Consider the following 22697-nt stretch of genomic DNA (forward strand, 5'->3'; position numbering starts at 1 on the left):
CCCACAATTGTTATTTATACGAAAGGGATAATTTATTTTCGTAAAATATTAGCCTATAAAGCGCTTTATCTAATTGAAAATAATATATATGAGTGATAAAACGGATCGTCTCAATATAGCGTACTGCAAGTTGAATAGGTTACATATTGAATAAATTAAGAAAGTGAAACAATCAGCGTTGGAAAGCAATCGTTATGCGCCACTTACAATCGTATACGATTTGAAGTGTGTGCAAGAGTGTGTGTGTTTCGCCTTTAGGCGACAACACATAGCCTACAAAGATAGCCTAAATGCCAACCCTCCCCCCACCAAAAAAAAAGGCCGACAGCAGAAAAAAATTGAACGTCAGATCCTAAAGTAAACGAAAATAACATGGATTCAAATGATGGGATTTTTTCGACTTTACCCTACCGAGCTTAATACGATACACCTTTATATTACCTATCTATTAGGCCCAACCGCTTTTTTTAGTTCGAGATTTTACAGATTACGCCACTATTTATTGCTGGTTTATAATTATGTCATGTAATCTTTTACTTTATTTCAACAACACTTTTCTCGCAGCCAATTTGCATCATCTCTTACGCATATCGGCAAAACTAAATTACATGAAGCTCATAACAAGTGTTGAATTGCTACGACAAGGGAGAATTGCATTGCATTTTTTTGTTTTGATTGTAAAAGGGCAGCAGATCTCGGAAACCTAGTGAGGCCCAGTGTATTAACGAGTATTAGATGTGCGGATGAGAGTTTGACGTTGGTAGAAAATTGATACAGTGACATTACAAAATATTTACAGATGATGGGGAAACTGGGCCTTGTTGACTCAGCTGGTTCTGGCGGAATGTAAACCTAGAGATCCTGAGCACGGTTTGGTGGTTGCACCTGGCCGGCATTGTTGAACCTTCTAGATAATCAGTCGATGATCTCTGGTAAAGCTGCGCCCATGCTCATGAACTAGGGTGCAGTCTCCAGTTCAGTCTATATTAGCTAAAAAGGGGAAGAGAACGGAATTCGAAGGAGACGATTGTTCAAGGGGGGTGGCGAGGCAGTATTTTCTTCTCAACGAGTACTGCTCTGGTCTGTACTCGCGAGTAGAGGTGTGGCGCGCCAATTTACAGCTCTGGCCCATGACTGACAGGTCTCTGAGACCATACATCAGAGTGTCGCGAGCTGGTGCTTTATTCTCTAGTGGTGGAGTTCTCTAGTGGTGGGGAAGGGGGGAATTTAAGACGACTAGTTCTTTTAAGAAAAATGACCAGTGAGTTCCAAAAAAGCGCATGTTTAGGAAAGTCGGACAGGGGTGGGGGCCAAGGTATTTTCAGGTCTTCAGCAGCATTTATGAGCGGACATCTGTAAAAAGAGTGGACAGGGCAGAAGAGAATATAGTGAGACACTGATTCGACAGGGGAGCCGCAACTGCATGCCGGAGAAGGCAAAAAACCAAAGCGATGTTGGTGCTGATTGAGAAGGCAGTGCCCTGTGATCATTTGTGTGGTGAGCGCATTTAACTTGAGTATGAGCAGGGCGTAGGAAGAGTGAACGTTTGGGAAACATTCACGAGTTGACACGCCCTTTTTTATTTTAGCCCATTCCCTGTTCCAGTTGGCTACAAGGTGGGATTTTATCAGGTCTTTCGGATGCAGTGGAGATTTTTTTGAGAAATCGGACACATTACTTGATGACTTAGACCAAAAGCGAGCCAGCAGGATGGTTGGTGATGCCGGGTTGGCGGCAAGAAAAAAATAGATCTTAGAGCCAACTGTGGCGATTCTGGCAAAGTTGTCAAGTTTGGCTTCAGTGAGTCTTGAGCCAGGGGCATATGTGAAGAAACGATCCGTTAGGTAGATTTCAAAAGAACTGAAAAGCGAAGTAGTTCGTTCGACTATCTCCAGGGCCTTTGAGAGTGAGAAGCAGGCTATACCTGGCGATGAGAGGCCGCGGAGGAGAGGGAAGAGCTGACGATTTCTCTTATGCCAGAGTGGTCGATGGTGACCACGTCAAAACCAGCGGAAGTATTGTTGTGGTGGGCCTGCACGAAAAGTTTCAGAGTTCCTTGACAGCAAGGATCCAGTGATAACAGGGTTGGAGGAAGGACTTTGACACGAGATGATAAGATCCAGGGAGGATGCAGGGCTAGTCGGGCACGAGAGACAGGTTCAAATTTGTGTGAAGAGTTGAGAAAGGGAAGTAATGAGGCTATAGTTGCGCGAGATGACGGAGCGAATGAGAGATCGTTTGGTATAGATAGGAGGCGATGAGCAGCAATCTCTATTACGCGAAGATCCAGCGGGACAAGGTTAGAGATGAGAATAATGGAGTCTGTTGTAGCGGTTTTGAAAGCATAGGAAATCATACGTGCGACTGAGCGTTGAAGTGATCTGAGTTTCTTTTTTTGTCCAGCTTTCTTCTTGCAGATGGATCAACAACGGAAGAGTATAAGAAGCGCAGCCGACTAGGGTCCTTCCCAAAGTACTGACGCACGCAGCCATTGATTGCTAAGAGAGCACGTCTGGCCGACACACACTTTGCGTCCAGATGGCCACGCCACTATAGTTTGGCGTCCAGCAAGAAGCGGAGGAATGATACTTCCAGCGAGGGGATGATTTTGACTTCATTAATGACGAGAAAAAGGTGGTTAAGAGGAGAGTGCTTGCGTGTGAAAAGGACAAAGACCGTTTTGATAGCATTGAGGAAGAGTTTCCTGCCATTTAACCATGTTTCGACGACGTTGCATACGAGCTAATGATTACTGGTAGTGATGGCCGGATCTTTATGTGAAGTGCCACGTTAGTGTCATCGGCATATGCAACGAATATGACTGGAAACGGGAAAACTGTTCTGTCACAAGTGTCGTTGTTCTTGTTCGTCAACCAACAAGTGCTATAAAACTCAGGAGTAGAAGAGACGCGGAAATTCTGTCTGCACCGGGAGCAGAGCCTGGATTCAAAGATGCAATTGCTGACTCAAATTTCCAATCTGATATCACGGGTGTTAGCACAGAATCAACACATTATGTTGCCGATTTTGCCTGCTCTTCAATAACATTGTGCAATTCATCGGAAGGCGGTTCAGTTGGAAAGAAGTGGTTCGCGCAAGCTTTCAAGATGGTCCCTGGATCGGATGTGAGAGCCCCGTTGATCGATAGACTGTGTGGCAGCGAAATGGATTTGGATTTGCCAGTGAAGGACTCTAGGGCCTTGAACGAATCGCCCGTTGTCACCTTGGCTTGAAAAGTAGCCCACGATTTGCATTTGACAACAGCGCGCTTTGTGCAGTTTTTTATTTGAACCACGCCTTGCAGTGGGAGCGGGTTTTGGGCGCATGAAGAATGTTGTTCAGCTTGTGGAGTTCTTCATTTCAGAGTTTTCCGCGTCTTCCTAGCTTAACTCGTTCTCTAGTTATCCTCCTTCAAAGTACCCTACTTTGCATGGAGCACTATCCATTTTAAACCTACCCTCCCCTTGATAGGAAAAATCTGAAAAACAGCTTAATGCTACCTGCAATTGCTACGGCCAAAAATAATTTCGTCGTGACCCGACAAAAATTGACTTTTTGGGAACGCCAACAAAAAACCCATTTTCCTCATAAGATTCTCTCGCGCGCGCTCGCGCGTTCCCAAACTTCGGGTAGGTACTATACTTTAAATTGTGTTTCCATCTTGAGTCGCTTGATCGAGGTGACCTCCCGAATCAATCATTGCCTGTAAAATAGTACTCGTTTCATACGCAGAAGAGTTATCCCATTCGCTCTTTTCGGCAAAAATGTGGAGTGCAGTTTTTCCATTCATGTCGATGACGGTAGGATCAGCTCCGTATTCAAGAAACTGATTTATAGTTGTTATGCGTCTTCTTTCTGATGCATGAAATTTATCTCTCCTTTCAACAGCCACATGAAACAGACTAGTATAATGAAAAGAATCTCAGTGGTTTATTGCCCTTCCGCTAGCCTCGATACAAGTCATTCACCCCCCCCCCCCTTTTTATGACCCACGCCAACCTTGACTCTACTGTCAATGACCGCGTTTGACCCTATTTTGACTTGTATGAAACCCCACCCAATGTAGCTATTCTTCAGTCAACGCTGGGCTCCTGTTCAGTCAATACCAGGCTGTTCAGTCGGTCTGGTGTTGGCTCACTCCTTCTAGAGCTCAGTCTTTCTAGCTCGTTTTCAGTAGTTAAATTGTCACTAGTTATGCAGGCGAGATGAGGCCTCAGGCAGTACGCTGGGAGTTATTCCCCGTCTGCATGGCTGGTGGCAATCGGCTATATTCTTTGTCTATCCTGTCTGACCTTATTTGTGTAATTGTTAATTGTATTGCCCGGCTCATGCTAGAGAAGTCTCGCGCTTCGCATGTAGTCTCGTAAAACTCATATGATTCAATACAGATTATGTCCCTTTCTAATTAATCTTTAAGTTGAGGATTGAGCGGAAACGGTCACACGGCCTATCCGTCCAATTCCTTACAATAACTATTGGGATTATTGAGGTGTAAATAAGATGAAAGAGTTTTCATTAGAAAAGCTTCTAGCTCAGCACTGTCTTGTTGGTTGCTCCTCTCGTCAGGTTCGTTAAAGACGAATATGCAGCGCACAACTTGTTCCATGATATTTAATTGCCAATATTGTGAAAGGCAAATTATTGGTGGTACTATTAACAGGTTAGTTAAGACTTTTATACTCAATTTGAGAAATAGTAGAATATTGGCTGGTGACAATCTGTCTCTATCTGGCCAGTTTCGTACATCGTAATTGAAGCTTAGGAATGGTTCTCGCAAAAGAGAATCTGACATCCAACTAAGTGTTTTTGCAATAGTTTGAATGCAGTTTGAAGAGAAATTTGAATTAAAACCGCTTGATTGTTCCAGGATCAGTTGGTAAATGTTGAACTAACGATCATTTTGCCGTATGCAGCATATATATTCCAGCATGATTCTACACCATAATGTTGCAAAGCTCTCAGATAAAAAGAATTGGAACCGGTATTTGATTGGCTGACTGGCTGTAGATGCGTTGGCTAACAAGAAGGGCCTGAGTCACGATGGGTTCATGTAGGTGAGAAAATTCCTCGGTAGTTCTAGTTTCCGCTCTATGCTTCCAAAATTGAATCTCCAATTGCTTCAATTCTTCTGTCGTCATAAACTCAAAGGTGTCTCCAAAAGCGACGCGAGAAATTTCTGGTAGAATATTGCAAGGGATCTTGGGAATTACTAGATAGCCATCGGCTGAAAAGCAGCGCAGAACCATGGCTTGTTTCCAAGAATGTAGGGGAGAGCGGTGTTGGATGGAACAAAAAAATTAACACCGAGTGTAACTTCCTATATTTTTTTAAATATATCGAATTAAGAAAATTTTTTAAATGAACATCTCTACTAGCAGACGCACGGCCATAGGACGTTTCAAAGTCGTCCGCTTCGTTTGGGCTAATGAACGTCAACTGGATGATGACCAGTAAAAATTATAGAAACTAAACTATTAGCACATTTTGATAGGCTAACAATTGCTCGATTTCTATCGACTGATAGAAAAAATTCATGATTTTGGCTAGGTATTTCTCGTGGATGTCCACTGGACGTCCAGTTTTGTCGATAAATGAACGTACAAAACTGGACGTAAATCCTTCTAACACGGCTGGTCTGAAATCCGTCTATGCGACGTATTTTCATCCATTCTCCGTCGCGTCTATTTTACGTCCAAAAAATACGACGATAGAGCGTATTTTTAACGTCTGTTTGCGATGTTGCTATCTTGTCTATTTTGTATTAGTTTTAACTGTCTAATAGACGTGTTAATTTGACACAAACTGGATATATTTTCCGTGTGTACAAGTTACGTCCATTAGATGACCAATTCAAATATTTATTTATTTTAAAAAAGTAACTTTCGGCCCTGACGTACTTTATAAAAAATATCGTGGCAAATTCAAAATGTCAAAAAGATTTCTACATTTTCCACTTGTATTTTTATGTCTTGCAACATTTGAATAAATAACATTACAACATTTCAATCAATGGTCATTTTGCAAACGAGCTAGAACAAAGAGGTGACACAAAATAAAATCCATTTGTAGGCAATTGCATGGGAATTCTCAACATTTTACATTCCATCAACGAAATTGGCCAAGCTTGAACAATCGACGACAACTCACTAACAACTATTTCTTGGATGTCAATAGATTTTAAGGGGTAAACATACAGGTTTTGTTGCTTGCAATATTTTTTTCCAATCAGATATACATCTCCAATATGATCCCGAATAATGTTGCGGATTAGAATTACAGTATGATCGTATAGAATTGCGGAATTATTAGGAACTTTTGTAGTCGCACTCCATTTCCCCCATGAAAACATAGAAAATTGGCTCGTTTTTGAATGATTAAAATTAGTTGGTAGTGATCCTTTCCGATGGGGATTCGACAACGATAATGAGCTTTTATGGGGCTGGTCAGGGCTGAAATGAATATTCATTTCTATTTCGTGTAAGCGTCGAACTAATTGTTCCAATGGCTTTGCGCTGTGTCTCAGTAGATGCTTCATGGTTTGGAGTTTGTTCTCAAAAGGAAAGGCGCTAAACCTGTCAAGATTTCCATAAAGAAGGACATCATCAGGTAGGTGGATAAGGTTGTGAACATTGTAGGTGATAAAAGCTTTCTTAAAAATCCTTTTAGACTTTCGGACATATGCGCGTAAAAGTCCTCTCGCATACTCGGCAAAAAGAATGCATTTAACTGGGAGTACTAAAAGCTTGATTGCTACGTGCAATAAGAGAAAATGTTTGTAGACTCGGGGAGGGAGGATTCCCATGAATGTCACGGGGTCTATCGTCTAGTGTTCGTGTCTTTCGCGGAAATTCAGAAGGAATATTTCCCTTTACAACAACCAGGTATTGGGATACCTTTTTCAGCAGCTCAGGACGTAGACGGACACGATCATACTTTCCACGAACCCATTCACTCATAGACTTTTTTTGGACCCCCAAACAGACCAAATGCATATAATCTAACGGGATATTTTTTACCATATCTGTTAACACTTTTTCTACTATAGATCTTTTTTTTATTATCAAAATGATTCAAATATGCCACTGGTCTCTGCCGAAAAAGGGAATCTGTTCTTGCAGGAGCATTAAGATCGGGATACGTTACCCGCCTACCGTGTTTGCCTGTGTTTCTAACCCAATCCCCTTTGGTAGTGCATTTGTGGCAACAATTATAGCTATTATGAGGGACGACACTTGTTGCAAAACTGCGTGCTGGGGCATCAAACAACATGGCAATCGTTTCAATCTTTAATAGTCTACCACGAAACTCAGAACCATTTTTTTGTAGATCGGACAGTTCAGTCACAAATTCTAGCAAAAAATCGTTGATGCAGTTCGGTTTCTTGATGCCACAAAATACTCCAACTACAATTAGTTCGGCATATTCTACGTTGTATAACTTCCCCAGAATGAGCCAAAAACTGTCCCCACTACCTTTAACTAAAGGGAGCCCATCGATACTCCATATAAATTGCAAAACATTTGGAATGTTCTTTGAGTTCAAAAGAGCCAAAACAACAGCAAGAGTCGAAGCTATGCCAAAATTGAAGTAGGGACCAGGCTCAACAACTCTGCATTGAATTCTGGATCTCAGTGACTTGAGCAGTGTTCTTGAGTCCAAGAGAAGATACGCCAGACCAGCTTCTCTGTTTAAACGCTTCAATAGGTTCGAGACATGAGCTCTTGGTATGTTGCAATCCAGTACCCATTCAGCAAGACTCCGTCTCACAGCTTCTTCATGAGAAACATCAATGTTCTCATCATTTAAATTGACCAGCCAATCATTGACGTTATCTGGGATGGATGATTCACTAACAGATTTTTGGTAAGAATCATCGTCCTCCAAAAGTTCCCCCCAGTCAAGATTTTCATAGTTCATGAAATGTTGGTCATCTGTTGTATAACCTGAAGCACCTGAAGCCTGACTGTCATCTTCAAGAAAATTGGGATGGCCTGGGAATAAACATAAATGAATAAGGATTGTGATTACAGTTTACGGTGTGTTACCATTAAACTCATTGCTTATTGATGTTGCCCCAACCCTTGCTAGAGGAAGATGTAAGTGTTCATCAGTGTTGACATTCTTGCTTGATGTAGTATCGCTGTTGACAACTTCAGCTGCGAGTACATTTTCATCACCTAGTAACATTAAACAGAAATATATTAGGATATCAATATACACCACATTATTATTCTATAGAAGTAGTATTACCAATCAACTCTATCCTCAATGCTGGTGTAACATTTGTTGGTGACGATGGAGGCAAGTTAATACCATTCTTGATTGCACTATATATTTCGAATGACGGATTCTCAAACTCTAAGTAGTGTAAGTAATTATTAGAATATGCCGTGTATGTATTCTTGTATATTTATCAATACCTGTCTCACTTTTTAAACAGGGAAGCAAGCAAAACAAGTTTCACATCGTAAATTTAGACGTGGATGTCGTGATTCTGAACAAGAAAGTGAAACAAGTACAATTGGCAGTTGTACCGGATATTTGGGTGTCAGATGGAATCTGCTTCTACCCTAATTCCAAGAATTCCCTGCCTTATGTCATGAGAAGATCCCCCGTTGGAAAAAATTGGAAAACATATCCATCAACCATCAAGTCAACGTTTGGTAACTAAAATCTATACATTTAGTTTCTCAATGTGAAATAAAGAATCCGTTTTATTTCAGATACCTACACAGAAGCTAGAAACAAGTTGGCTGCAGCTAATTCTGACATCGATACTACAGATTCTCAACATGAGGCATCTGCTGCTGTGAATGAGGAGGGTAGACCCAAACGCAAAAAGAGGAAACCTACAAGACAATTGAGCGCAGATGAATCAGCAGAAGACTCAGAAAGTAGTGATTCTGATTTAGAAGATGGTGACGATGATGTTCAACCTGCTGTCCCAGCTGGCTTATGTGCTGAAAAAAGTATGTGCATTCTCTCAAAATGTTTCATATGTAATCTTAAATGTATTTTTGTTTCATTTAGATGCCACATGTTAGGTACCCCCAAAATCTGCTACGGCACCTGATAGACAGGTGTTTACTGTTCCTCTTACTGTCAATGATGTAAGAAGCAGCCAGCAACCAACAGCTTCAATCAATCAATCGGACTAACCAGCAATAATGCCTACACCTCGTCAGCAATCTTTTATTATGGAACATGTATCCAACGGAGAACGATAAAGTAGTTATCATCGTGAAAATTATCACGCTCCACCGCGTTCTCAACAGCAGTTCTACCCAACTTCTGATACATGGGCACATAATAGTGCCATGCAGCAGCAAACACACACTGCAGTATCAAACGAAACTTTTCAGAGTAATTATTTCTCTTCTTTTATTAGTTCTCGGTATCTTGACTAAATAATTGTACTTTTTCCAGATGACCAATACTCTACAAGGGCCCCATTAGATTATTGGAACTCTCCACAGCCTGGAACTTCTAGTGTGAACTATCACAGCAATGGTTATCAGCAACAATCCAGGATTTCAGAGAACAGATACTTAACTGAAATCGGTCGTGTTGTGAACACTGTTCCCGAGACTCCTTTATTGACTCAAAATCTTCAAAGCAACATTCCTGATACAGTTTCATCTCTGCCTCGAAGAAATCTTCCTAGTCTGGGTAAAAGATTTAACCACCATACATTGTAGAATTTATAATTTATCGTTGTTATTTTAAAGAGTCTACGCAACAAACGAAGAAACGACATCGGCACCCCGAGCAGGAATCTTTTGAATTTTCAGTTTTTAAGTCCTTAGCCCAAATTTCTCAAGGGATTGAGAAACTTTCAAAAGCTTTACAAGTAATTAGTATCGCGATTGAGAAAGGAGAATCTTCAATCGCATTGCCAACGATGGAATTCGACGGACTTCCTGTTAAAGATATTGAATCGCTAAGATTGTTGGAGATTAAGCTGTTGGACCAAGCTTCTTTCAAAGAATTTGTGAGGAATTGCTATCTATATCGTGTAACTTGGATTTCATTTTATTACGTTATGCAGGTATTGATGGTCAGTCGTATTGGTGGAAATGGAGCGGCTAATTTTGTCAATCGAGCCTGGGACGCAATTCTTAGCGTAAATGCTAAAGCAAGTTGCAATTGGAAAGGCGCAAAGCGTAAGGGAACTGATCAAAAGTATGGCCTAGAAAATTCCATGGTTACTGCTGCAGTATTCAGTGAGTATTTTGTTAGTTATTTCTACTCTAGTTCGTAATATTTACAACACAAAATTGTATTTTTCAGAAGCCGTTCTGGATAAGTTTTCCAGTTCGGACAAAAACGAATTGACAAATTTTACGAAACTTGCAGTAAAGCACGCGCCTGGGAAACAAAGGAAACAGAACGCCGCTGCTGTCGTTGCTCAAGAAGACGATCCACGTTGAATAAACACAAGGTGTGCCAGATTTGATAATTTCTTCTTTAAATTCTAACCTTTATCGTGTGTTTGTTTACCCTTATAGTTCTGAACGCCATTCAAGAGAATCAGCTTGAATGGTAAACCAAATTTTCGAATCAAGACAAAACTGCGACTTCAGAAGAAAAACACATCCACAACAGGATATTCATGAAAAAATACCTGTTAGTTTGTTTTCTCGTGTATTAATTGCCAGTTCAATCGAAGAATTGTTGATTCTTTTGTTGTTCTTTGTCCGTTTTTTCATTTGTGTGGTTGACCTTCCTTGTTTCCATCAAACCCGTCTCAACACACTAAATAATCTGGAATTGTCTTACACTTATCGCTATAATTGTAAGTGGAAAATACAAAGAGTATTACATTTAATTCATGGCCAACTTTATTTAATTTAAATGTATTCCGGCTGTAGGGGAGACTGGAGTAAAACGGGACACCGGGTCAAAAGGGACAGTGGAGGGAAAAATAGTAGATGTTAATAAAACTTTAAAATTATTTAGTATGTTATGTAAATCTGTATAATCTACTTTGGCATGAAATTTGGTTGATTTTTGTCAATAACTGCATGAGTTATTGAAAAAACTAAAAAACGGTTTTTTTTTTAGAAATTTTTGTCTCCGCCATTTTATGTTTATAGAAAGAAATAAACGCTAATGGCATGTAAATTTAATATGGAAATGAAGCTGATTCATTTCTTGATCGTTTAAAACAAAAATTAGAATTTTATATCAATTCATTTAGACAGTATGAACTTTTTAAAAAAGAGTCATAATCGGGAAATCGGGACAGCTGTTTTTGCCTAAAATGGGACAGTTACGGACCAATCAGCGTACAGCATTTAAAAGAGGCTTGATTTCCTGACCTGGCAACGCAGGATATCCTACTGCTCCATAAGGAATTTTGTTACATAAGAGAAAAGGTTCATTAACAAAATAATCAAATTGAAACATTTATAAACTCAAAGAGTCTATGCAGTGGAACACTTTTTAAATTTTTTTATATTTTATTAATGAATTTTAAGGCGAAAACGGAGGACGTTCCTTACCACCCACCCCAGTGTCCTCACTTACCCCAAAAAATAGGCTCCACCCATAAATCTGAGTAAACTTTAAAGGTCTTTTATGGGGAAATGGTTTATTACAAAATTATTGAAAAAATATGGGGGGTTCATTACAATAGGGAATACATAAAAAAAAATTTTAAGAAATTAAATGATTAGTTGGGGAGATATAGGGGGCAAACGAAAACCGTCCCGTTTTACTCCAGTCTCCCCTACATATTTCGGCTCAATTGTATGTAGGGTGGATAGTCCAAAACATGTACAAAGAGTGTATAATCTACATCCAAATGTGGCCAGGGTAATATTTCAAACGCGTCCACATCTTGTCCATTTGGATATCCTATAAACGTAAAAAGTTTACGTAGAATGATGTGACATTAGGATAGACATTCAACGTACCATGGATGCCCCAAATGTATATCCAATCGTCCAATATGGATAGCTGGGGTACGTTGATGAGATGTAAGCGTGCTAGCAGATTGGCGTTCCAACGAACGATTAATGAAACATCCAAAATATGGTACAAGCTGACCATCTGATGGATATTCCTACTAGGACATCAAAAACAGAGGATCAAAATCGTCTGTTAGAAGGATGTCCGCAGCTGCCGGAAAACGGACGGACCTAGTTTGGATGGCCGGACGTTCTATCGACGTCCTATGTCAGACGTCCTATGGAAGACTTGTGCTAGTAGGGATTAAAGGCATTTATTTAATTTTTTTTTTTAATTTAATTTATCTTGTAAAATGCATAATCGGGAATGTTATGAATGAAGTGACTTCGTTTATAAAAATCACTTTTTACACGGGGTTGCCTGGGACACTCTTCTTAATGTTAGTTTTTGTGCATAAAATGACGGAAAACTAACAAAACTGGTATATCCATTTGGTGCGAAATTCTATTTTCTTTGCAACCATGTAAATATTACGCACGAAAAACCCATTTTATGTTTAGAAATCTTAAAAAACAAAATTTTTTCTCAAAAACGAGAAATTTTCAATAGACAAGTTCGGGATGCTGAGTTGCACAACCGCAAAATTAGGATCGTGCGCCAACGAGTCCTTTTAACGTTGTGGGGATAGTAGAAAGCGGGTTTTTTATTATTTAAGCATAGAATTACTTATCTAATCTTAGAAATGTTCAGGATTATCGTTGTTTAGAACATTCTGCTTTTTATAGAGTAATTTTAAATGTATAATTCAGCTTAGTTTACCAATTAAAATTAAAGAAAGTCCAAGCCTGGGATGCTGTTTAGTCTTTTCTTGTGTTTTTTGACAGATCTGCTGACAAGTGACAAGCTCAAACACACAAGAAAAGACTAAACAGCATCCGTATGTAGTATTAATTCATCAGACAAGCGACCCTCATTAGTAGGCCTATTTCTTTTTTAGTATCCCCCACCCCCCAAGGTTAGCGAAAAAGTTGCGAAGAAGGTCAGCAAGGCCTCAAGAACATTCTCAGGGGCGAAAAGAAGAAGATGCGCAAGAGAAAGGAGAGTTATACGCCATTTACATCTCAAATAGAAAAAGTGGATTGAATGAAGCAGGTCCGTCCATCCCGACATCTCAATAAGTCTCATCGACATTTTCAAGTGCATCGCTGGAGCTGGAGAGTCGTCCCGTCGTACCGACTCTAACAAGCGTGGTTAATCATCACGAACCGGGAAATGTATACGGCCATTCGCCTTCCTCTACCGGTGAGTTGGCCAAGCACGTTGTGCTTAAACAACGGAGAAAATAAGTTGTAGATTAAGAAAGGAATTAAGATATATTTTCCATAATTATCTACTAAGTACTAACTTGCATATCTTTTGGTTGCGAAGAAAATTTGTTGAACTTGAACATTAAAATAAGCCCATATTGATGTTTTTAAAAACTGGTGTACTGACAGTAGGGTGTTAAAATAAAGTGAGATTAATAATGAAAATTCCCTCTTCTCATTGCAACATCTACAGTAGTAGGCCTATACGTACTTGATTCCTCTATAATAAAAAGAGAATGAAAATATTTACGTTTCTCTACTCTTTCTGTCTGGCTCTGTTGGCCATAATATAATTTTAATGAGAGAATTACATATACTTGGAAACCATTAAAGGATAATAACTGTTGTAATATCTCTTTCAATATATGGATTTTGTTGTCATCAAAGTTATTCTTACACCAAAACAAAATAGCGCGCGTACTCCGGCGGGAATATAGCGAAATATAGGCACAGCAGAAGTTTGCACCAATATCTATTGCTCTCCCCCCCCCTCCCTTCTCATTGAGAAAATTGTCAAATAATAGAATTCTAATGATATCATCTATTCCGGCGGTTTGACGTTTTTATTAGCACTACTGGGTTAGAAACCAAAGGCGAGTTACACACTTCTGTCTGTCTGTAATTGTGCATTGGCGATAACGGATTTATACACCTTTAAGTCTTCCGAGATAGAGCCCTACTCCCTTCTTTTTTTCCGGGTGATCCTTTTTATCCGTGCACTGACTTCTTTTCGTTTCTATTTTCTCTCTTTTTTAATCACGTCGCAGCTCATATTTTCCCCACTTCTTCCGCCATCACTAAGGCTCGCGAAGCCATCAAACAACATTTGTCTTACACCTCTATAATTACACATTTGCAATTAAATCCAATGGCAAATTGAGTTAATGTGAGGGACGCGAACGCGCGAAAAATATTGTATTGATAAATATCGAAACGCTCATTTAGAGCGACATTTAAACGCTTTTATTTTTCCTCTGCGTGATGACGTGATTTGAAGGTTTCATTTTTTCTACTCACTATTATTTATGCGTGCATTTGCACATCATAATCTGGAATTAACCAAGGACATGAATGTGTCGGGGACGGAAAAATGTATCACATCATCAAATGACGTCAGAACAGACGCCATCTGTCATTTTCAAATCCAACTACGTTGAAGAACCAATTGAGGAAAAATTGGAAGATGTCTGTAGGAAAAAACACAACAAGGGCGTTTTAGTGACCCCAACTATTAATTATAAATTTTATTTAAAAGTTTGATCACGTTTTCCAGAATGTCAAGTGATTCAGAAGAATTTTATGACCTCGATGAACAAGACGTTACCGTCGTTGCAGAGGAAAAGTATAAATTGTTTGTTATCTAGTGCAGCCTCTGTTTAGTTTGAGGCGAAAAACCACAAAATATATTATTAATAATTGTAGAGAAAATAATCGTCTTCACTTTCTCTCAGGTCAGCTATGGAAGTGACTACATTTTTCTTACCTACTGTGACGAGCAAGGCTCCTGATGAAGAAGTAAAAACTTCCAACAGTAATTCTCTCCAGCAAGTTCATCCAATATTAGATTTCTCAGCTGAGAAAGTAAAAGAAATTACTAAAGAATCAAGTGTATGTCAAAGACCAGTAGCATTGGAAGGCTTAGATTCTCCTGTAAGTTTCACAATTTGCATGTTTTATGTGTGGTACTAATTAAACATTTAAATCTGAGTATAGTCTGGTTTTGGGGCTATTGAGAAACGAAGAAAAAAGCTGGAAGAATTGAGAAAACGAATGCTGACAGATGATGATGAAGGCAATCCCAATGCATCTCCACCAGGCAGCCATCCATCATCAGTTGAAGGACTCTATGCAGTTAGTAAACCATCACACCCATTCAAGTAAGCTTGCAGCAAAGGAAAATGAGGTTCTCATTTTTCACTCAATCCTTCCTCCATCTTTTACAGATTCATTGATCATGAGACCATGAGCATGCAGAGCACAGTATCTCTTGGTCGAGTTGGTCGTGTTTTAGGTGGGGAAATCAAGCTGGCTTCAAGATCAGGAAGTAAGGAAAATATTAGTCGTGCCACTACTCCTGAGGTAAGGACACCAACTTCGACGGCAGAAACTCCGATGACTCCTTTGCCCGTTGTTGTTAATTGCCATGAGCCAGACGTTGTCGCTAGCGCCAAAGCTTCCATTCAGACGGACGTACCTCCTTTTGCTTCTTCGACTAGTGAAGTAGGTGGAACACCGCGGGTTCTTTTTGAACCAGTCGCTCCTCCACGACGGAGGCGGAATAAAATTCAAGCCCCTACTCCTCCTCCTCCAGCAATACCTTCGGTGCTTCCACCTCTGCAAGACCCTGCTCCTTCTCTAACGCCAAAAGCTCCTATTCCCGTGGCTATTCCCGCTTCCGTATCAGCTCCAATGTTGTCGTCATCTGCCCCACCTCCCATTGTACTGGAACCAAGCAAAAAAACTCCACACCACCCGTTTTCAAAAGGATTTGAGTTTTCTCTTGATTTAATGTCAGCCACCAAGGGGAATTATGTTATCAAGCCTCAGGTAATAAAAATTTACGTCAATCCGCCGTCAAGCCCATCCTTCAATCTAAAACTCTTTGAACTGTTAGGACGAGGAATGCACCAGAGCCGAAAGGCGGAGTTCCATGACCGACACAATGAGTAAAACCCCTGAGCGAAGTTTAACAGGGGACGATGATGTCAAAGTAGAGAAAGTTAGTGCTGATCCCAATTGTGAGGAAGAAGCAAGTGGAATTCAAACGCTCAATATGTTCGTCCGAACCCGGACAGACTCGGGTAAACCTCTTAGTGACATGGAAATTCTAGAACAGGTGACGGTTCTAAACCTCGATACTGGAGAGCAGATTCCTTTGAGTATTGCCGAAGACAAGTTGCCCCAGTGCCTCAACCCGCTGTCATTACATATCATGAGGTTAACCTCGGAGTACATCAGGTACATTAATAATTATCATCTATCCCAATTAAATTTTTACATTACAAATTATTTTGAAGCAATTCGAGTCTTGAAAAAGATAAAGAATCCGACAACGAAAGTGTTGACTCAAAGAAAACGTATAACACTCAACTGGACAATGTGTCCGACGGGGATTCGATTTCTCTTCGCAAAAAAACGTAACTATTTGTAAGAATACCTTCACCTCTCAGTTTTTTATGGGTACTTTTTTTTTTTGTAGATCACAGCTAAAGAAATTTTTGGGATCTAAAGTTCGCCGTACAGTAGGAAGAGCAAAAATGATGGCTCAAGAAGTGTCTTTGCCCGGACGCCAAAAAGAGGAGATGATAGACATCCCTGACGAATTAACTGGTGGAGAACAGCATGTCAAAGTAAACTACATTTTGCTTTACGGCATGGGAACCATTTTGTGATGTGTTTTTCATTCATTCATTTCGTGTTTATTTTTATAGATGAAAGCTTCTTCCAGTCACAAGGGGCCTTATGAATTTGACACCCTACAGTGCGTCCAAGAAATGCATGGCGAACATTTGGGTCCCATCTGGTGCATGAAGTTCTCACCCTGTGGACGCCTGTTGGCTACAGCCGGCCAAGACCGTATTCTTCGAATTTGGGTACTAAAGACAGCCTTCAATCATTTCCAGGACATGCGATCTCGCTGTAATGCCGACAGTAAATCGTCACCGACTCCATCGCAAGAGTCTTTGGTGTCACAGCATTCAGTTGAAGATCCGGTTGCTGCCATAATAGCAGAAAAGGAGTCAGATCCACGTTCACCTTTCGTTGAGCGGCCTTTCTGCACTTACGTTGCTCACACTTCTGATCTCCTTGACGTTTCATGGTCCAAGGTAGCTTCGATAACGTTTGTACATTTATTATCTACAATTACACAACTAATTTTTTCCGAATTTCTGAAGAATTATTTCATTTTGTCGTCGTCGATGGATAAGACAGTTCGACTTTGGCACATATCTCGAAAAGAGTGCCTATGCTGCTTCCAACATATCGATTTTGTTACAGCGATCGCCTTTCATCCGAGAGTAAAATTTTACTTAAGATTTGTTGAAAGGTACAATGTTAATTATTCCTATTGCTACCGTTTACAGGATGACCGCTATTTTCTAAGTGGTTCTTTGGATGGTAAACTTCGCTTGTGGAATATTCCAGACAAAAAAGTGGCCCTATGGAATGAGTTGGATGGACAGCACAAACTAATAACTGCCGCTAATTTTTGCCAGGTCCCATATCATGTTTTTCTTTTTCTACTTTTTTGTTCATTTATTTTTATTACTATTTTGTTTTAATACTTTTTTGTAATTTATCTCATGTATTTTACAGAACGGCAAATTCGCAGTTGTTGGTTCGTACGACGGTCGATGCGTTTTCTACACCACAGAACACCTGAAGTACTATACGCAAATCCACGTCAGGTCGACCCGCGGACGCAATTCCAAAGGGCGTAAAATTACTGGCATTGAATCTCTACCCAACGAAGATAAGGTAACTTGGAGTGCTTATCAATTGATTACCTCTTTTTGACTCATCGTTATCTCCACATTCTCGTAGATTCTAGTGACTTCTAACGATAGTCGCATCCGACTCTACGACCTCCGTGATTTAAATCTCTCGTGCAAATACAAGGGATACGTGAATAATTCAAGTCAAATCCGCGCCTGCTTTAGGTAAGACATTCTTTATCATTCATTTTCGTTTCGGGGCAAAGGTAAAATCATTATCAAGAGTTAAATGCCATGGCTTTAATGTCGATGCGGCAATGTTCGAAAGCGTCGGAATCCATGATCTGTTGCACGTTCCACTGGCAGGGTAGCGTGAAGAACAATTCGGGTTTTTCCACACCAACCAATGTCAACCACTCGTCCATCTGGGGTAGTACTTGGCGGCTTTTAAAATCATATTTCGCCAGTAAAGGAAATTGGTTTTCCAAGTCGAGATAGCGTTTGAGCAAGCTGGATTGGCGCATCTCTTTGAGATTGAGAAGCATCAACTCTGTGTTGAAACCTGGCCAGCCGCGTGGTGGTGAGAGTCCCAAATTTGAATTGGTTTGCAGGTGTCGATGAACAGAAAAAGCCGCTGCGAATTTTGCTCCTTGAACCAACGTCAATCCAATCGCTTGTTGTGCCTCAAACCGGTCAAAGTATTCGTACAACTCGACTATATCGTTTCGAAACTTGATGTGGTTGCTGACGAATATTAAGCGATTGAGGTGGTGGTAGTGCCATGGCAAAATCAGAGGCAACATCTGGGTCACTATGTGGTCCTTCACCATGTCGAATTTGAGGTGTGGAACATTGGTTTTTAAATGGTCCAGCAACTGATCGAACACGTTATCCACTGTTTCTACGGTGTAAGCAAAGCGAGAACGGGCTTGATGTTCTACACGCGACATGATAGTGTCCACCATATCGATGCTACTACTATCGCTCAAAATGTGGAAATGGACTGGAGCAGAACTGTAAATCAGTAGCCACATGATCGTGTCTTTGGCACTAGCGAATAAAAGAAAACGACCTTAAAAGTAAAGAAAAATTGATTTTTATTAAAATTCGTAATGGGAACTTACTTTGCCGAAGCGTGAGGGTCATTACCGATGAACAAGAGTATCATGCCAACGTGGATAGTAATCCCGGCCTTGAGCGAAACCAATTGACGAGAAAATGGTTCTTTAATAGTGTTGATCTGTTGATAGATAAGGTCGTCTTCGATCTGCAAACAAATATGATTTTGTTAATCTTTCTACCGGTAATAGTTAAGTTAACATCAGAATTTTCTTACGTTCAAGTAAACTGTGTCAAATCTCTCCGAGCGGCTGAATAACATTATGAAGAAACCCGTCATTAGAATAGCAGAAGTGTAACGTTTCCATTTTCGTGGAAAAGAAAAAGACACACAACAAAAAGCGAAGAACAAATTCACCAGCCGAGTGAGACTTTGTAACATGATAGTTTAGCCAACTGATTAAAACAAACGTTGCGCTAAAATAAAGATATGCACCCGTGTGAAATTTTCGATTCTCTGCGATAGATTTCACGTGTACGACATTCGCTAGTCAACGTCAAACTGCTTCTTTCTTTCGGATTTCGTTAAAGATGATGAGTTAGTAAGGAATAAAACAGAAAAAAAATCCTGTTATTCGATTTTGGGTGCGGCGAGTGTTTCAACCGGGACTTCAAAATTGCTATGTCCGACATTCACACGAGGAAACTGTATAAGACAACGAGGAGAAAAAGGCAGGCTTATTTTTTAGGAAGGAATTATATTTTGCTTGGAAGTGAATTCCTCCTTCAGCCCCGTTGCATATGCGGGCCAAACATCTGCTGTTTCTTTTTTTTCTCCGGAATTATGGTTTATTAGTTTACAGCTACTGTATAGAAGGCTTCGCATGTGTCTTCTTTTGTCATTTTGTAATCAGCTTGGAAGCCGGTATAACATTTAAGGCAAAATATAATCTCCGTGTACTTTATGTCAATGGAAAAGCTACATATAATTATAAAATTTTGCACCCATGGGTTCATAATAGTCTTGATAATAGTTATGATTCGTCATCCGCCGAATTTATATCAAAACATAATTTTATTTTTTTCCTGGCATTTTTGGTTTCACCGCTAGCCGATTGGTGTGAATTATTGATCATCGTAGGAGTTTCCTATTTGTTAGTCACCAGTTGAATGATAAATTAACGTTCGCGAATTTCATGTAATTTGATTCTAGTTTTTTACCTACCTTTTGTGGAGTGCCCTCGTATTTCTTCAGTGGAGTACGAGGTGTTCCTCCAAAATCTTCCGCAAAACCAAAATATTGCGCTGCGCGTTTTAAACCATCTACAATGGCATTCTACTCGAAAGAAACCCAAATCTTTACTTTCTTCTTAATATGTTACATTTAAACGAAAAAGTGAACATTACTTCTTTGGCTTGGATTTTTAGAATGGTAGCCATAGATGATAGACCTTCTGCATAGCCAGTTCCAATGTCTTCATGATAGGTACCATCTTTCAATTCCATCCGAATAATGGAATTAGCGATTGCGGAATAATAACCGTTCGCCGTTTCTTGGGCAGAGTCTTTCAAAGACATACGTAGTAGATTGTATTGCGAATAAAATTGAGAGATTTGTCGGAATTTACCTATTTCCAATTCTTTGATAGAATGCTTCCATCCATCTTTCCCGTGCATCTGATTGAGTTTAGCCATAATCCGCCCTCGTTCGTCAATAAATCCAAATGTGTACCACGTATCAGGCCCTTGTAGGAGAATGTCTTCTTCCAATTTCCACACATCCCGACCTCGTTGTTCGGTGTCTTTGAGAAATTTGACGTTTGATCTCAGACGATCTGTATCAAACTTTAAATAACATTCAATGCGTATGGCCTCCGGATGCAACTCCAAAAATATCTCGCTAAAATTTGATCGGCCGCCTTTGTTGTTCCACCAAATACGATTTCGACCAGACTCCGGTGCCAGTGAAGTCAAATAAACACCCGATCCGTTAACATAAGCCGTTTTGGCATTGGACTGTATAACTTTGCCGTCCTTGAGAATTTTCCTGAGGTTGTCGTAGTTTGTGTAGTGGTACAAATACTGAGGCGGAGATTCCACGCTCGGCGTGGAAGTACTTGGTCCAGATGGCTCCTATTGTTGAATGATCCAAAAGTTTAATTAATTACCAAGACTTGAATAAATTAGCATAACATTTCTATAGTTAAAAAAAACTCATCTATTCCACAGTTAATAGTTATCTCACTTTCAATCGCTGTAGCTTATCTTCTCTAGTTTTCTTATCAAACAGTCGTGACACGGAACGCTGAAATATGTGTCAACGTTGCCAAATTCTTTCATTTTAATTCGTACCGCTAAGTTCGTTTCTCCAGGGGTATGGACTATGGAGTCTCTCCATACCCATGGTCTCTCTAAGCCCATGGTTTAAGCCGGACGACACGCTAATGATAAATTATTTTCAGCGGATTTTACTTTCTCTAGAATGTTACATTACACCGTAGGTCTATCCGTCTATGGACTATGATTGTATAACATTCTTTGGTATGCATCCCTATTGACTAGTGCGTATGACGTCATAAATCGTCAATTCGAAGGGGGGGGGGGGGTCCGTAAAGATTTTTAATAAATTATGACATCCTAGACACACTGGACAAAATGAGCCCTAAATTACGCTTCAGTTTCTTTTCTTTTCTTTTTATTTTCCGAAATGAAATGAATTTAATCATTTTCTATGTTGTAATTGAATTTTAGTCACGATGGCAAGTACATCATTAGCGGTTCAGAGAATCAGTACATTTACATGTGGAAGACACATCATGATTACGCCAAATTCTCTTCGGCTCGTCGAGATCGCAACGATTATTGGGAAGCCATCAAAGGTACTATTACCTAATCACTACCATTTTCTTGTAAATTAATTCTCTTTCAAATTGAATAATCGACTTTTCTGCATCTATTTACGACAGCGCACAATGCAGTGGTGACATCGGCCGTTTTCGCACCTGATTCGCATTCACTGATTGAGCAAATGGAGCGACATCGAAGAGAGAAGGAAGAGGAAAAAGCTTCCTCGTTATCAGGAGATGCGTTGATGGGTCGGCGATTAGCGGGATCGGCGACAGCCGATGGAGCGAAACCAAACTCAAATGTGGAAGGAGGAGCCTCTTCCGGCAACGGCTACGTTCTTGTCAGCGCGGATTTCAACGGCTGCATTAAAGTGTTCGTCAATCGAGTCAAACCGAAGCATAGTTCTTTGCCCGTTTCTGCAATGTCCTAAAAAGAGAAAAATAGTCGAACGGCTTGGAAAATTTCAATCGACAATGTAGTCGTTCTTCTCAGTCGACGTGACGACAACAGATAAATATGGTTCAGTTTGGAAATTATGAAATTATCGCGCAACCCAAAGAAACTATATAATAATTTAGCATGCCCATTCATTTATGGCAATGAATACACGCCTCCGATTATCGAGTGCGTGATTATTTAATTCAGAAAACTCTTCCTGTTTGAACCGCTCTTCATTTTTGACGCTAGATGGTAGAGGCATTCAATGTTGTCCTTTCTTGCGGATTGCCATTGGGCAGCGCAACAGAATTCCCGTCACAAGGATTTTTTTTTTTTTTTGGTCGAAAGTAAATCGACGGAAAACGTGTTTTGTTGGTCACACAATAGAATATCCAATCCACCTACCTTAGGGTTTGGAACCCCTAAGGCGATGTACAAATAGAAATTGAAAATGGGGAGGAAATGACCAGCTGTCTTTGCTTGTGAATCGAATAGAACTGAAAATTCCGGTGGTACATGACACTTACACTTCGCTTTATGAGGTTGATGAAGGTCAACGTACACAATAAACCATAAAAGAGGGGACGAAACTTTCTTTGATTTTGACCTATTTTTGGAATGATATTGCTTTTGCGCT

At 40.0% G+C, this 22697-nt stretch overlaps 3 protein-coding genes across 5 annotated transcripts; 2 read left to right on the plus strand and 1 right to left on the minus strand.

Moving 5' to 3' along the window:
* The first annotated feature begins 8355 nt into the window (after positions 1-8355).
* LOC124197486 lies at positions 8356-10828 on the plus strand. The gene is made up of 8 exons (XM_046592989.1): positions 8356-8663; positions 8724-8969; positions 9031-9363; positions 9427-9669; positions 9729-9991; positions 10049-10223; positions 10291-10441; positions 10509-10828. Exons 3-7 carry the CDS (start codon positions 9318-9320, stop codon positions 10428-10430), a joined length of 867 nt encoding a protein of 288 aa, XP_046448945.1. The 5' UTR covers positions 8356-8663; positions 8724-8969; positions 9031-9317; the 3' UTR covers positions 10431-10441; positions 10509-10828.
* Positions 10829-14431: 3603 nt separating this feature from the next.
* LOC124198250 (WD repeat-containing protein 44-like) lies at positions 14432-22246 on the plus strand. The gene is made up of 14 exons (XM_046594012.1): positions 14432-14622; positions 14732-14930; positions 14994-15157; positions 15224-15827; positions 15895-16238; positions 16298-16417; positions 16480-16630; positions 16712-17107; positions 17177-17299; positions 17366-17497; positions 17598-17759; positions 17826-17941; positions 21527-21654; positions 21742-22246. The coding sequence occupies exons 1-14, from the start codon at positions 14555-14557 to the stop codon at positions 22050-22052; spliced, it is 3018 nt and encodes a 1005-aa protein (XP_046449968.1). The 5' UTR covers positions 14432-14554; the 3' UTR covers positions 22053-22246.
* LOC124198256 lies at positions 17936-21092 on the minus strand. Of its 3 annotated transcripts, none has more exons than XM_046594022.1 (5): positions 20183-20210; positions 19997-20111; positions 19053-19923; positions 18841-18983; positions 17936-18766 (listed from the first exon to the last, which is right to left on the minus strand). In XM_046594022.1, exons 3-5 carry the CDS (start codon positions 19215-19217, stop codon positions 17995-17997), a joined length of 1080 nt encoding a protein of 359 aa, XP_046449978.1. In that variant the 5' UTR covers positions 19218-19923; positions 19997-20111; positions 20183-20210; the 3' UTR covers positions 17936-17994. The 3 variants fall into 3 exon arrangements, with proteins under 3 accessions (XP_046449978.1, XP_046449979.1, XP_046449980.1); XM_046594023.1 differs by lacking the exons at positions 17936-18766; positions 18841-18983 and adding exons at positions 20404-20908; positions 20968-21092 and having other exon boundaries at positions 19709-19923; positions 20001-20111; positions 20183-20340; XM_046594024.1 differs by lacking the exons at positions 17936-18766; positions 18841-18983 and adding exons at positions 20404-20908; positions 20968-21092 and having other exon boundaries at positions 19862-19923; positions 20183-20340.
* Positions 22247-22697: the final 451 nt, after the last annotated feature.

Source organism: Daphnia pulex, chromosome 7, assembly GCF_021134715.1.
Source record: "Daphnia pulex isolate KAP4 chromosome 7, ASM2113471v1".
Classification (NCBI taxonomy): Eukaryota; Metazoa; Arthropoda; class Branchiopoda; order Diplostraca; family Daphniidae; genus Daphnia; species Daphnia pulex.

Excerpts from the sequence above, each read along its gene's own strand:
- LOC124197486 (XM_046592989.1), top strand. The coding sequence starts at position 9,318 with ATGCAGCAGCAAACACACACTGCAGTATCAAACGAAACTTTTCAGA. Across the intron at positions 9,364-9,426 it reads ATCAAACGAAACTTTTCAGA|ATGACCAATACTCTACAAGG; the intron begins GTAATTATTTCT and ends TACTTTTTCCAG. Across the intron at positions 9,670-9,728 it reads AAGAAATCTTCCTAGTCTGG|AGTCTACGCAACAAACGAAG; the intron begins GTAAAAGATTTA and ends GTTATTTTAAAG.
- LOC124198250 (XM_046594012.1), top strand. The coding sequence starts at position 14,555 with ATGTCAAGTGATTCAGAAGAATTTTATGACCTCGATGAACAAGACGTT. Across the intron at positions 15,828-15,894 it reads ATTATGTTATCAAGCCTCAG|GACGAGGAATGCACCAGAGC; the intron begins GTAATAAAAATT and ends TTGAACTGTTAG. Across the intron at positions 16,631-16,711 it reads GTGGAGAACAGCATGTCAAA|ATGAAAGCTTCTTCCAGTCA; the intron begins GTAAACTACATT and ends TTATTTTTATAG.
- LOC124198256 (XM_046594022.1), bottom strand. The coding sequence starts at position 19,217 with ATGTTACAAAGTCTCACTCGGCTGGTGAATTTGTTCTTCGCTTTTTGT. Across the intron at positions 18,984-19,052 it reads TTGACACAGTTTACTTGAAC|ATCGAAGACGACCTTATCTA; the intron begins GTAAGAAAATTC and ends ATTTGTTTGCAG. Across the intron at positions 18,767-18,840 it reads GACCCTCACGCTTCGGCAAA|TGCCAAAGACACGATCATGT; the intron begins GTAAGTTCCCAT and ends TTTATTCGCTAG.